This window comes from Coregonus lavaretus (genome assembly GCF_964263955.1).
Source record: "Coregonus lavaretus genome assembly, chromosome: 31".
NCBI lineage: Eukaryota > Metazoa > Chordata > Actinopteri > Salmoniformes > Salmonidae > Coregonus > Coregonus lavaretus.
Genome location: NC_140018.1, coordinates 24920292 through 24936230, shown reverse-complemented (window position 1 = coordinate 24936230; position 15939 = coordinate 24920292). Strand labels below are relative to the sequence as shown.

At 41.2% G+C, this 15939-nt stretch overlaps 1 protein-coding gene across 1 annotated transcript; it reads left to right on the top strand.

Moving 5' to 3' along the window:
• The first annotated feature begins 3627 nt into the window (after nt 1–3627).
• il20ra (interleukin 20 receptor, alpha) lies at nt 3628–9380 on the top strand. The gene is made up of 7 exons (XM_084148807.1): nt 3628–3685; nt 4657–4789; nt 4955–5160; nt 6587–6762; nt 6987–7131; nt 7462–7601; nt 7703–9380. Exons 1-7 carry the CDS (start codon nt 3646–3648, stop codon nt 8669–8671), a joined length of 1809 nt encoding a protein of 602 aa, XP_084004933.1. The 5' UTR covers nt 3628–3645; the 3' UTR covers nt 8672–9380.
• Nucleotides 9381–15939: the final 6559 nt, after the last annotated feature.

The window sequence follows — 15939 nt, the reverse complement described above, 5'->3', positions numbered from 1 at the left end:
TGATCAGATAAATAAAGCAATATTTTCTTATGGCTCTGTCAGTAATCTTTAATTTTCAACAGACACAAAAGACAAATTTCCTTTATATAAAAATCCCCATAACATGAACATTAAATGAAAGAAACCGGTATTCAAGGCACCATCAGTAGCCTATATTTTCTATTTTAGCAAAAGTGGGCTAAATTTACTTCAAAGAAAAAAACAATAATAGCAATTTTCTATCATCCACTCAACTGAAATATTTTTAAAATATAATTGGATTGAAATACAATAAAATAAAGTGCAAAAATCTATTAATCAAAAACAACACTTTGTTTAAGGAGAAGTAACATGCAGTGAAAACAAATATTAAACTTTAACTTTTAAACTTGAACTGAGTAAAAACTCTAAATATGTGATTGCACAGTAATGTTCACTTGTTTGAGGTTGAGGGTGATACTTGGTGGTGTCCCATCTTTTCCACAAGTTCATCAATGTTCGGGGTAAGGCTCTGAGCTGAGGAAATCCTCAGAATTGAGTGGAGGTGTTCAGCAGTAAGTCGACTTCTGTGTGATGTTTTGTTCAGGTTCATCAAAGAAAACAGTTGTTCACACAGGTATGTGCTGCCAAACATAGACAACGTTTGAGCAGCCTGGATGCGCAGCTGGGGCATTGTGTCGGGGAGGAAACGGGCGAACTCCGCAGCACCCACTGCCGCATATTTTGCCCTCAGTGCATCATTGCATTGGAGGTCAATCAACTCCATTTGGAGGTTTGGTGGTGAGCTTTCCACGTCAACAGCAAATGGGTTACCGAGCAGTTCCAACCTGCTTTTTTGTGCTTCAAAGTCAGCAAATCGGCGTCGAAAGTCAGCGGCAAGCATACCTATTTTATCAGCCAACTGTGCGCTCGGGAACGCACTGGTAGAGAGCTTCTCTTTCATGGTCTGGCAGCTGGGAAAGTGGCTCAAATTTTCTTTCCGCATCTGCGTCTCCCACAGAGTCAGTTTGGTTTTAAATGCCTTCACTGTACTGTACATATCAGAGATGACATGATCCCGACCCTGCAGCTGCAAGTTCATTGCATTCAGATGACTCGTAATGTCACACAGAAAAGCCATTTCACACAGAAACATTTCGTCTCGGAGTTGTGTTGTGTCTTTCCCTTTGCTGTCCAAGAACAGACAAATCTCCTCACGAAGCTCGAAACATCTTTGAAGCACCTTTCCCTGGCTTAGCCATCGCACCTCTGTGTGATAAGGCAAATCACCATGCTCCGTTTCTAACTCCGTCAGAAATGCCTTGAACTGGCGGTGATTCAAACCTTTGGCTCTGATAAAGTTAACTGTGCGCGTGATGATGCTCATTACATGCTCCATTTTCAAGGCTTTACCGCACAACGCTTCCTGGTGTATGATACAATGATAAGCTGTCAGCTCACCTGTCGCGTTTTCCTCTTGCATCTTTTCCCGTATCTTCGCCACCAGTCCGCTCCTGTGTCCACACATCGCAGGTGCTCCGTCGGTTGTCAAACCCACGAGTTTTTCCCAAGGCAGCTCCATCTCATTTACACATCTTGACACCTCTTCATACAAATCATGCCCCGTAGTTGTGCCATGCATAGGACGTAAAGCCAAAAACTCCTCTGTCACGCTTAGGCTGGAGTCCACTCCGCGGATGAAAATTGACAACTGGGCAATGTCAGAAATGTCGGTGCTCTCATCCACAGCCAAGGAATATGCAATGAAATCTTTTCCCTTTTTCACAAGCTGCTCTTTTAGATTGATGGACAACTGGTCTACTCTCTCGGCAATGGTGTTTCTGCTCAGACTCACATTTAAAAAGAGTTGCCTTTTTTCTGGGCAAACTTCGTCACAAACTTTAATCATGCAGTTTCTGATGAAATCCCCCTCCGTAAATGGCCGGGCTGATTTAGCGATCTCTTCTGCCAAAATAAAACTGGCCTTGACAGCAGCCTGGCCTTGTGATTTGGCTTTTTTGAACAGAGCCTGTCGAGATTTGAGGCCTCGTTTTAATTCCTCTGCCTTTTGTAGCCTTTGTTCCATGTCCATATTCTTGTTTTTGTCCGCGTGTTTCGTTTCATAATGTCGTCTCAGATTATACTCTTTCAGTACCGCCACACTTTCTCCACACAGAAGACACACAGGTTTTCCAGCTACCTCCGTGAACATATACTCCGACTCCCACCTTGTTTGAAACCCCCGGTTCTCAGTGTCCACCTTCCGTTTTGCCATTTTTGATGGGTATCTGAAAGTTAATTTTACTGTGATGCTGACGACTGCTGTGCCAATAAATATTGAAATGAAGCAGCCTACTGCTCGGTGCGTCACCGTTGCATTGTGGGAAATGTAGTATTGGTGCGTGTAAAAGATCTGCGGGCTGCCGGCTTGCTGCGGTCTGCGGGCCGGTTCTAATAATAAATCAAGATCATCCCAGGGGCCGTAAAAAACCTTCTCGCGGGCCGGATGTGGCCCGCGGGCCTTGACTCTGACATATGTGCTGTACGGGATACTCGAACTGAATAATTTACTATAGCCTATCGGTTGAAATGTCCATGAAACTCAATTATCCTTTTAAAGGTGTCAAAACTTTTGTTATGACAATGTTATAAACTATTTACCAACAATTCTACGGGAAAGAATGGTCAAATATCTCTACATTATTTCTCTATGGACCGCAGGTAGGCTTCATTTTCATTGGCAGCTCATAATCAATTTAAGAAAATGTTTACTACTGTTGTGCAGTCCAATTTATCACATATCACCTGGAAATGATTTTGAGAACACTTTTTGCACCATTGGCTTGGTTTTATGCCCTATAGACAGTAAACTCAATATTTTGCAACTACAATGTATTATTTGCTACTGTCAAGCTACAGGAATAGTTTTCTGTAGCCAAAAATATATTTATTTTCAACATATATTTTTAAATCCAGGTTATGGGATTATAACTTCTGTGATTTGATATGATTAAATGTTTTAACATTTAAAGGATGAATATGAAAAACACTTTTCTGGTAGGGAACATCTGTCAGATTTGTGTCAACTTTTGTAATGACTTGTACATATTTGTTTGTTTTGGGTCACCATAGACAGGCCCACAACATTCTTGAGATGGCAGTGCAGTGATTGCCACATTGCAAATATTTCCCTGTTTGAAGACTTGTTTGACTGGTGTGAATAGTTTATTTAATTGTCATAGATCACCACCTTGTGGCATAAATGGCAACTCTACACTTGAGGTTCTTGATGTTTTACATTATGATTGTGCATAAGTACGTTTACATAATTTAAACTGGTCTAGACATATTTTTGGTGAAAAACACTTTATAACGTATAGGCCTAGTTTATTTCGTTATGCGCACAGGTGCTAGTTTGCCGAACTCCTAATTTCTTACAGTAAATAACTCCGCCCATTTCACTTGACTAGGCGACCTGGCCAAGGTAAGGTAAAGCAGAAAAGAATACCACTCTGCGCGAACAACATGGAAGCCATGTGGAAGACACTGTACGGGATACTCGAACTGAATAATTTACTATAGCCTATCGGTTGAAATGTCCATGAAACTCAATTCTCCTTTTAAAGGTGTCAAAACTTTTGTTATGACAATGTTATAAACTATTTACCAACAATTCTACGGGAAAGAATGGTCAAATATCTCTACATTATTTCTCTATGGACCGCAGGTAGGCTTCATTTTCATTGGCAGCTCATAATCAATTTAAGAAAATGTTTACTACTGTTGTGCAGTCCAATTTATCACATATCACCTGGAAATGATTTTGAGAACAATTTTTGCACCATTGGCTTGGTTTTATGCCCTATAGACAGTATACTCAATATTTTGCAACTACAATGTATTATTTGCTACTGTCAAGCTACAGGAATAGTTCAGCTGTCATTGTTCAAGTTGTTTCCCCCTTCTCCCTTAAAAAGTCATTTTAAGTATGTTTAACCAATGTAATACGTTTTTGTCATTTTGGAACTCACCCAAACACCCTCAACATTATGTGGGTGTCATTTATTTTGGTTTACTTTTGTTTTCACTCACTTTACTTGTGCTTGATGTGGAACCTCACTCTAACTGTATTTTCCATCAGCCTACCCAGCATATGTAGATAATGAGTTGAAATTGAGAACAAGAAAAGTGTTACATTTCATAATAAGTTGATACTCAAGACATTGATTACAACAATTTCAAAAGGTTGTTGGCATGCATACAGAAAAACAAACAGCGCTCAATGACATTTATGATGCAGTGAATAGGGTTCATTTTCTTTTTATCTAATCATGAGGTGTCCTTGAATGACGTGATCGTGTGGTGTTCTGAAACACACAGGAAACCAAGGTGTTGTCTCGTGCAGTCAGGGGGAAAGAAGGGTGTATTTTTGAGGGTTTATGAAATCTTTTATCTCTCAAATGTCATCACAACAACATCCTGTTCTATATCATGTTTATTTTCAGTCTCCAACTATAACTTTTAAGACAGAAAGAAGATGAAGAAGAAGGGTCTAATTCTCTCTCTTCATTTCTCTATAATATTGTTGTATTGTATTATTTTAGAACTGTTTACTGTTTAATGAGTGACGCTCCAGTTGACGTTTTGAAATGCCCTTGGCATTTGATCATCTGCTTTGTGCTCTTTCTCCTTTCTTAGTGGTCTCACACGGGTCCTCTGTAGCGCGTCCCGAAGGAGTTCACTTCAACTCCATGAACCTGAGGAACATTGTAAAATGGCATCCTGGGAAAGACACACCAAATGACACACACTACACAGTGGAGTATGCAATGTGAGGACACTTTAGACTTTATCATGATCTCGGCACCCAGAACCAAATCAGCTACTCGGTTTTGTCACGAGAGACTGAGCTTTCCATGAACTACTTGTAAATAAATGTCCATGATCTATGGATTTAAGGACACATCTCATTATGTGTTTGTTTGTTGTCTCCTAGCTATGGTGACCGGGTGGATGGTGGAGCGAGACAGGTGCGCTGGAGGGTGAAGAAGCAGTGCAGAGACATCCCTCAGACCTGGTGTGATCTATCCAATGAGACAACTGACCTGGATGAAGGCTACTTTGCCAGAGTCAAGGCTGTGGGCAAAATCAGATCCTCCAAATGGACACTCACAGAAAAGAGGTTTGAACCCAAAACTGACAGTAAGTTGGGATCAAATTTTATTCGTCACATACACGTGTTTAGCAGATGTTATTGCGGGTCTAGCAAAATGCTTGTGCTTCTAGCTCCGACAGTATAGTAATATCTAACAAGTAATATCTAACAATTTCACAACATATACCCAATACACACAAATCTAAGTAAGGAATGGAATTAAGATTATATACAGTACCAGTCAAAAGTTTGGACACACCTACTCATTCAAGGGGTTTTCTTTATTTTTTATTTTTTTTTACATTGAAGAATAATAGTGAAGACATCAAAACTATGAAATAACACATATGGAATCATGTAGTAACCAAAAAAGTGTTAGACAAATCAAAATATATTTTATATTTGAGATTCTTCATATAGCCACCCTTTGCCTTGATGACAGCTTTGCACATTCTTGGCATTCTCTCAACCAGCTTCATGAGTTAGTCACCTTGAATGCATTTAAATTAACAGGTGTGCCTTCTTAAAAGTTAATTTGTGGAATTTATTTCCTTCTTAATGCATTAGAGCCAATCAGCTGGGGGGGGGGGGGGAGTATACAGAAGATAGCCCAAGTCCATATTATGGCAAGAACAGCTCAAATAACCAAAGAGAAACGACAGTCCATCATTACTTTAAGACATGAAGGTCAGTCAATACTGAACATTTCAAGAACTTTGAAAGTTTCTTCAAGTGCAGTCGCAAAAACCATCAAGCGCTATGATGAAAGTGGTTCTCATGAGGACCGCCACAGGAATGGAAGACCCAGAGTTACCTCAGCTGCAGAGGATAAGTTCATTAGAGTTACCAGCCTCAGAAATTGCAGCCCAAATAAATGCTTCACCAAGTTCAAGTAACAGACACATCTCAACATCAACTGTTCAGAGGGGACTGTGTGAATCAGACCTTCGTGGTCGAATTGCTGCAAATAAACCACTACTAAAGGACACCAATAATAAGAAGAGACTTGCTTGGGCCAAGAAACACGAGCAATGGACATTAGACCGGTGGAAATTTGTCCTTTGGTCTGGAGTCCAAATTTGAGATTTTTGGTTCCAACCGCTGTGTCTTTGTGAGACGCGGTGTGGGTGAACGGATGATCTCCGCATGTGTAGTTACCACCGTAAAGCATGGAGGAGGAGGTGTTATGGTGTGTGGGTGCTTTGCTGGTGACACTGTCTGTGATTTATTTAGAATTCAAAGCACACTTAACCAGCATGGCTACCACAGCATTCTGCAGCGATACATGTGCAGAGGCTGAAGAGGCTCTGTTGCGCCTTCTTCACCACACTGTCTGTGTGGGTGGACCATTTCAGTTTGTCAGTGATGTGTATGCCATTTTCTTTATCTTTGAAAGAGGAGCCAAAGTGAAACACTCAATCAGAGAATGTGTCAGGCCACATATGATAAGATTGTTATACTTTTCTCCAACAGCAACCTTTGGACCTCCACTTGTAAAACTTGTGGTGAAGGAGAATAGTGTTACCGTTAAGCTGAAGGGTCCAATGAGATGGAAGACTGGGAACATTACAAAATATTACTCCTTGTTGAAATTCTACCCTCAGATGACATACAACCTGTCTGTGTACGACAACAGAAGCAACAAAACGGTTGGTGTTACTTAGGTTACTGTAACTCTGTGTAAATAAATAAATGACATAATATGTTGGACTGTCTGCAGGGACTTTAATCAGTGCAAATTGCTGCATTAATAGATTATAATCAGCAATTATATATTTTGTGTATAAGGGTAATTATGTTATAATGCAGATTAATTATGAGTGTTAGTTCTATATTGTGTATTTTAACTTTCTGTATACATTTTGTCTTTCAGCAACACTTCACCGTGGAAAACAGATCCTTTGAATATAGGCTGCTTGCCTATGAAACCCAATATTGTTTCTCTGCTAAGGCCCAGTTCCTATCACTTCTTTTAGCTTGTCATGCATCTGAATGGCAGTGCATAACAACCCCAAAAGGTAAGATAATACTTGATTTAATCTTGCTCCAATGACCTAGCATGCAGTGTTCTTTTCTATTACATGTATTTACTGTATGTCTGTCTGTAAGGATACATCTACTCAACAGGTTTTGGTACAGCACAGCAAAAAAATCAAGAAGACAACTTTAGGTGTTTTCCCAGGGTGTAGTTTCTCTTCCTTCTAGAGTAGGAATTATTTAGAAGTTTCAAGGGGTGTGTGTGTGCTAGTGAGTGAGTGTGTGTTTGTCTTCTCAGCTGTATCCTATGAGCTTTCCCCTTCCTATAACGGCTGTGTACTGTATAGATCTGCCTTATTTTATCTCTACAGATCCCTTTTATGGCCAGCTGCTACTGATGTTGATGGGAGCCGTTGTCCCATCAGTCATCTGCCTCTTCATGCTGATGCTGGTCGGATGCCTTGTCTACCACTTTGTCTGTGGTAATAAACAGAAAAGGCCCCCTTTCCTGGTAATAATTATATGTGACTTATATGTGACTAATAGAAGCCTTCAACAATGGCTATGAAGTGTAGTTTACTAAGATGCATGTCCACCTTTTTCCTGTTTCAGGAAATATCGGACATTCAGAACCCACCGCAGACCTTCTGTCCTGAGCAGGCTGTGACAGTGAATGTGGTACTGGTTAACATGGCCAAGCCCATGGAGATGATGCCCATAAAGCCCAACACTATCCCTGCCCTCATCCACCAGTCAGAGGGGGAGCCCATACTACCCTACGCTGCCCAACAAGCCCCTGGCATAGAGGATTCTCAGGAGGGATCATGGGAAGATGAGTTCAGGGAGGCCCAACCAGAGCCCCTAGACTACGGATTCGTTGGAGCGGCCCCAAAGATTCCGGAAGTGAGGAAAAGTGAGGCATCTGACAGTGAGGAAACCCTGCCGCTGCGTCTCAGCCAGGTCAACCTGTACATAGCACAGAGATCTGCACCATGTTCACAGGGGCCTGTGGCGACAGGGCTGTTTAGAATTCCACTGCTGTCTGGTATAAAGATGGGGGCGGAGAGCACGAGTTACAAAGAGCCTGATCGGGTGGGTCCCTACGCACCGCAGCACTTCTCGGTCAGAGAGACCCCTGAGGTGGACCTTTGGGAAGACAAGGCTGAGGAGCCCCAAAGTTACCCCTCAGACTACAGCTTTGTGAGGGCAGCACTGGAGCAGCAGGTGGTGACAACAGAGTTCCAGACACAGTCTAACAGGAGTGATACTCAGCCCCTGCGGCTAGCCCAGGTCAACCTGTATAGAACCCAGAGGCATGCACTGTTTCCACAGGAGTCTGAGGAAGAGGATGGATCTGGTGGTAACTGTGTTGACTGGAGCCCTACAACAGGTATCCTCCAGATCCCTCTGCTCTCCGAACATATTCCAGAGGTGGAGGTGGAGGGAGAGACGAACAGGGAGTTAGAGCAGGTGGAGATCTTACACTCTGTGGTAGTGAGGCAATCAGAGGAGAGTGAGGGTGAGAGTGATCTGACTAAACTACAGAACAACTGGAGGCTAGTGGTCAACATGGAAGAGTAACCTATTGGACAATTACACTGGGATTTGGGGGACACACTATTACAGAGTGGTATTGCTATTCATAATGGCAATTTGTTTATGTTTACCATATGTGGAAAAGTTGCCAGTTCAAATGAAGGAAATATTTTTAACTAATACGTATCGCTTTGTAACTGCTTTAGCACTGTGATTGTAACTAACATATTTTTGAGAAAGGTTTTGTTTACTTTGTACCTTTTTATCCATACTTTTCTACTAACTTATTACGATTGATGTAATGCCAGATAGCTTTTTTTGTGTACAACTTCATACAAAGTTTATATGAAGGCACATGCAATTTCACTTTACCTCATGATGATTAACAACCAGGAAGGAGTGTGGCTGTAATAGTCTCTAACCATGTTGTTTTATAACACACTAAAGCTTACTGTCCTCAACCTGCAAAGTACATTATGTACAATATGTACTTCCCTCTGACTATGAAGACAAAGCTTTTCAGGGAAATCGTTGGACTGACCGGTCTATGCAAATGAAGGATATATTAGTTTTTTCCTCAAATATTTGACACTTTGATGTCATACAATCACTGTTAACCGATTTGTTCCCACATTTTCCCCAGGCATGCCACTATGCAAATCTTATGCCATTAGTAACCGTAACATGTAATCCATATTGCTTTTGTTATTTTTATTTTTTAAAAGTATGTTTTATTCTTGGTCACAATTGTGACCGATGGGAACATACAGTGCTCTGCCTATAATAAAATTAATAGACAATTAGCCCTATTTCTCAGCCCCAATATCTATATACCTCTTAATTTTATTTATTTATTGTCACATACACCAGATAGGTGCAATGAAATGTGTTGTTTTTACAGGGTCAGCCATAGTTGTACGGCACCCCTGGAGCAAATTAGGGTTAAGTGCCTTGCTCAAGAGCACGTCGACAGATCTTTCACTGTGTCGGCTTGGGTATTCGAACCAGCGACCTTTCGGTTACAGGCCCAACGCTCTAACCGCTAGGGGCAACTTGCTGGCCTTACTGCCACCCTTACTTACCCACACACCCCAGCCCTGTTACCCCCATGCCCTAACCCTAACACCCACATGCCAATACCCTAATATTTATACAATCAAGTACACATATCCTAGCCATAAATGCCATATTTTTTACTCATAGACCCCAGTTCCTTTGCAAATGCACCTCATCCCTGTTACTTGCCTATCTCAGCCCTGTTACCCACTTTCATCAGGCCTGTATTCTCCAAGTCACCAACAGTAACCTATATCCAGCTATTCACTGCATACCCCAACCCTGTTATTTGCATATCTTAGTCCTGTGACCTCTGACCTGTACAGTGGGGAGAACAAGTATTTGATACACTGCCGATTTTGCAGGTTTTCCTACTTACAAAGCATGTAGAGGTCTGTAATTTTTATCATAGGTACACTTAAACTGTGAGAGATGGAAAAATCCAGAAAATCAAATTGTATGATTTTTAAGTAATTAATTTGCATTTTATTGCATGACATAAGTATTTGATACATCAGAAAAGCAGAACATAATATTTGGTACAGAAACCTTTGTTTGCAATTACAGAGATCATACGTTTCCTGTAGGTCTTGACCAGGTTTGCACACACTGCAGCAGGGATTTTGGCCCACTCCATACAGACCTTCTCCAGATCCTTCAGGTTTCGGGGCTGTCGCTGGGCAATACGGACTTTCAGCTCCCTCCAAAGATTTTCTATTGGGTTCAGGTCTGGAGACTGGCTAGGCCACTCCAGGACCTTGAGATGCTTCTTACGGAGCCACTCCTTAGTTGCCCTGGCTGTGTGTTTCGGGTTGTTGTCATGCTGGAAGACCCAGCCACGACCCATCTTAAATGCTCTTACTGAGGGAAGGAGGTTGTTGGCCAAGATCTCGCGATACATGGCCCCATCCATCCTCCCCTCAATACGGTGCAGTCGTCCTGTCCCCTTTGCAGAAAAGCATCCCCAAAGAATGATGTTTCCACCTCCATGCTTCACGGTTGGGATGGTGTTCTTGGGGTTGTACTCATCCTTCTTCTTCCTCCAAACACAGCGAGTGGAGTTTAGACCAAAAAGCAATATTTTTGTCTCATCAGACCACATGACCTTCACCCATTCCTTCTCTGGATCATCCAGATGGTCAATGGCAAACTTCAGACGGGCCTGGAAATGCGCTGGCTTGAGCAGGGGGACCTTGCGTGCGCTGCAGGATTTTAATCCATGACGGCATAGTGTGTTACTAATGGTTTTCTTTGAGACTGTGGTCCCAGCTCTCTTCAGGTCATTGACCAGGTCCTGCCGTGTAGTTCTGGGCTGATCCCTCACCTTCCTCATGATCATTGATGCCCCACGAGGTGAGATCTTGCATGGAGCCCCAGACCGAGAGTGATTGACCGTCATCTTGAACTTCTTCCATTTTCTAATAATTGCGCCAACAGTTGTTGCCTTCTCACCAAGCTGCTTGCCTATTGTCCTGTAGCCCATCCCAGCCTTGTGCAGGTCTACAATTGTATCCCTGATGTCCTTACACAGCTCTCTGGTCTTGGCCATTGTGGAGAGGTTGGAGTCTGTTTGATTGAGTGTGTGGACAGGTGTCTTTTATACAGGTAACGAGTTCAAACAGGTGCAGTTAATACAGGTAATGAGGGAGAACAGGAGGGCTTCTTAAAGAAAAACTAACAGGTCTGTGAGAGCCGGAATTCTTACTGGTTGGTAGGTGATCAAATACTTATGTCATGCAATAAAATGCAAATTAATTACTTAAAAATCATACAATGTGATTTTCTAGATTTTTGTTTTAGATTCCGTCTCTCACAGTTGAAGTGTACCTATGATAAAAATGACAGACCTCTACATGCTTTGTAAGTAGGAAAACCTGCAAAATCGGCAGTGTATCAAATACTTGTTCTCCCCACTGTATATGCTAATAATTTCATAGATAAAATCATAGTACAGTGATATAACAGCCCCATTCACTTTTTTTCTACCACAAAATTGTTGCCAGAAAGGATTTGAATGGGCAATAGACGTCCATCCAGACCCATTACCTGTATGTGTGTATCCCTACACCCCATTACTCATATAAACCAGGTAGATCCATGGGCATACTCATATAAAACAGGTCTAACCTAGTGCCCAATCCTCAACATTCATACAAACCTGGTCTACACTTGTACTTCAGCCCCAATATTCTTACAGACCAGGTGTACACCTGCAAGTCTAACCCAATATTATTTTTATTTTTAAAAGGTCTACTGCTACGTGTTAGCCCCAATTGTCATACAAATAAGTGTACTTCTGCATTTCAGACCCAATATTCATACAAACCAGGTCTACGCCTGTACTTCAGATCCAATTTACATACCTACAAAGTCTGCACCTGTGCTTGAACTCAATTAGTCAACAAAGCCAGGTCTAAATGTGCTGAAGCCTGAATTCTCATAAACTGTAAACCAGGTCTACCGCTGAACCTCAGCTCCAGTACTCCTACAAACCAGGTCTACACCTTTGACCGAGTCCCAATACTAATATAAACCAGATCTACACTAATTCAGTATTATGGGTCTATATATGGCCAATTCCTTCTGAAATATGACGTTTTACAGTCAAAATCAGTGATTGAAATATGTGTAAAGGCTAATGGGTAATGGTAAAATCATATGTAAGATCATCTTGATCAAGTATATTCATAACTCAACTCAACTTCAATCTACTGATTAAATACACTATACATACAAAAGTATGTGGAAACCCCTTCAAATTAGTGGATTAGGCTATTTCAGCCACACCCGTTGCTGACAGGTGTATAAAATCGAGCACACAGCCATGCAATCTCCATAGATAAACATTGGCAGTAGAATGGCCTTACTGAAGAGCTCAGTGACTTTCAACGTGGCACCGTCATAGGATGCCACCTTTCCAGCAAGTCAGTCCATAACATTTCTGCGCTGCTAGAGCTGCCCCGGTCAACTGTAAGTATTGTTATTGTGAAGTGGAAACATCTAGGAGAAACAAGGGCTCAGCCGGGAAGTGGTAGGCCACAAAAGAATGGGACCGGCGAGTGCTGAAGCTCGTAGCGCGTAAAAATCGCCTGTCCTCGGTTGCAACACTCACTACCGAGTTCCAAACTACCTCTGAACGTCAGCACAATAACTGTTCATCGGGAGCTTCATGAAAATTCCATGGCCAAGCAGAATGAATCACGCTTCACCATCTGGTAGTCGGACGGACGAATCTGGGTTTGGCGGATGCCAGGAGAAGGCTACCTGCCAGAATGCATAGTGTCACTGTAAAGTTTGGTGGAGGAGGAATAATGGTCTGGGGCTGTTTTTCTTGGTTCAAGCTAGGCCCCTTAGTTCCAGTGAAGGGAAATCTTAACGCTCCACATTCTAGACGATCCTGTGCTTCTAACTTTGTGGCAACAGTTTGGGGAAGGCCCTTTCCTGTTCAAGCATGACAATGCCCCCGTGCACAAAGCGAGGTCCATACAGAAATGGTTTGTCGAGATCGGTGTGGAAGAACTTGACTGACTTGCACAGAGCACTGACCTCAACACCATCAAACACCTTTGGGATTAATTGAAACGCCAGTTCTAATCACCCAACATCAGTGTCCGACCTCACTGATGCTCTTGTGACTGAATGGAAGCAAGTCCCCGCAGCAGTGGAAAGCCTTACCAGAAGAGTGGAGGCTGTTATAGCAACAAAGGGGGGACCAACTCCATATTAATGACCATGATTTTGGAATGAGATGTTCGACAAGCAGGTGTCCACATACTTTTTGTCATGTAGTGTATATATAAAAAGTTAGAGCCACTGTATTTTTCCCGTTGGTCACAAATGTGAGCGCTATACCATGCATTCAATGCATTTAAAATGAAATAACATATTTAAACTAGACCCTGTAGACATATAAAATATTTAAACAATTTAAACAATGTATTTGTTTTTTAAGCTGTTGAATACAGACTTCTGGTGCCAAATTCGTTTGTAAAAGGACATATTGGAAGGCCTGCCGAGTGGCGCTGGGTCGTGTTTCGGAGGACGCATGGCTCTCGACCTTCGCCTCTCCCGAGTCCATAGGGGAGTTGCAGCGATGGAACAAGACTGTAACTACCAATTGGATATCATGAAAAAGGGGTAAAAGTACACATTGGAGATTTATGCTTGTGGTCTTGCGACCATTTTGAGAAATAATTTGAAACTTCTCTGAATAATAGTAGACACCTTAATAACACATAATATATTACTTATTTGTTGATAAGTACAACTTTAACTTCTCTAGAGCTTCTAAAGTATAAAAAAAAAAAATCTCACTATTGTGACCGAAGGGATTAAATGGGTTAACTGTATTCAGGGTGAGGTTAGATGCCTTGGATTAAACTCCTAGCACATGGAGGTAATATTAACTTTACAATGTAACCTGACTGTTAAAAGCACTTCATCATTTGTCGTTTGTTGCTTTTTATTTTCCAACTATACTGAACACAAATATAAACGCAACATGCACCAATTTCAAAGATTTTGAGTTACAGTTCATATAAGGAAATCAGTCAATTTAAATAAATTCATTAGGCTCTAGTCTATGGATTTCACATGACTGGGCAGGGGAGCAGCCATGGGTGGGCCTGGTAAGGCATAGGCCCACCCATTTGGGATCCAGGCCCAGCCAATCAGAATGAGGTTTTCCCCACAAAAGGGCTTTGTTACAGACAGAAATACTCCTCGGCACCTAAAGGACAAAATGCTCACTAACAGGGATGTAAACAAATTTCAGTACAAAATTCTTGAGAAATCATATTTTTGTGCTTATGGAACATTTCTGGGATCTTTTATTTCAGCTCATGAAACATGGGACCAGCACTATACATGTTGCGTTTATATTTTTGTTCAGTGTAATTATTGGTGTGTGTGTGACTGTGTGTGACTGCCTGCATGCGTGAAATGGTCCCCCCCCATATATATATTTTTTTAATTAACAGTTGACTGTCACATGAATGTGAACATTCTCGTGATCACCTCTTTGAAGAAGTCTACCGATAAGAAGGTGAACAGACGGGCCCTTTTGTTTTTTGTTCTTCCAAAAAGCCACATAAAAAAGGATTTGGTTGATTTATGTTGCCAAAAGGCAACCATAAAGGTCAACAAAGATCTGCCTCAGAGAATCAATGGGTGTTTGATATTTAACATCAAAAACAGATTTGTCTTTATAGTGCAGAATGTGCACTTTACTGAAGTATTTTTACAGGACTCACCCAGTCAGCTTCCATCTGTAGGGTCGTTAGTGTTAAATTATAATATTATGATATGATTATACTAATATGACAATGCGCATCATTAACTATTAACCCACACTAGGTGTAATTCAATGAGGAAAATGACCGTCTGTGTGGAGTAAAACCTAACCTATTTGGTAATAATAGTCCATGCCTTGACCCATAGCTGAGGATGGGGCCAAGATCCACATAGTACCATGGAATCTTCATGTATTTTCAACTGAACTGAGTAGATAGGACATGAGGAAATAGACTAAAGAAATCATGTTGGTTATGAAATATCTTGTCATCTTTGGTAAAGAGTAAGACTATCAAAATGATAAGAAGAGCAAATAAAGGCCAAGCTATAAAGTTTTGTTTATTATGGCCCTGTGAAGGCAACAGATTTGAAATATTGTGTGAATGTGTGGTTCTCTGTGTGTTCAAACAAGGGTTTACAACCATTATATCAGAAGGCCAGTGACTCAAGAGTATAGTTTTAAATCATACAGCACTGTGTGCACAAAAGTGATGCTTGATTGTTGTTCTCAATAAAAAAACGAAATAATTATTTAGGCCTACAATATATTCTACACAGTATCAAAAAAACATGGAACATTCTACCAGAAGCATAATGTTTGTTCATTGTGAGGTATAACACAAGCGAGCCACACTGTTTTGTGATGAAAGCTTTTGAAAAGAGGAACTGAAAAAAGGAAGGATAAATGTTGTCTGGTTGGTGCTAATTAATGACTAACTGTGTTGTACTGTTTACACTGGGTGGCCTTACTCTCACCTTTTAGTCGCCAAAAATGCATCAATCAGGATTAAGAAAAGAGGAGCTGAGTGGATGTTAGTATTTTATCCCCATTATTCAGACATTCTTGAAAATGTAACACTTTAAATATTAGCACTAGCCCAGTGTTGATATAAAAAAAATACATGTAATGCAGGCCTACTGTACACATCAACACCCTCAATTTGTTGCTTACAAGTGAAACCAAA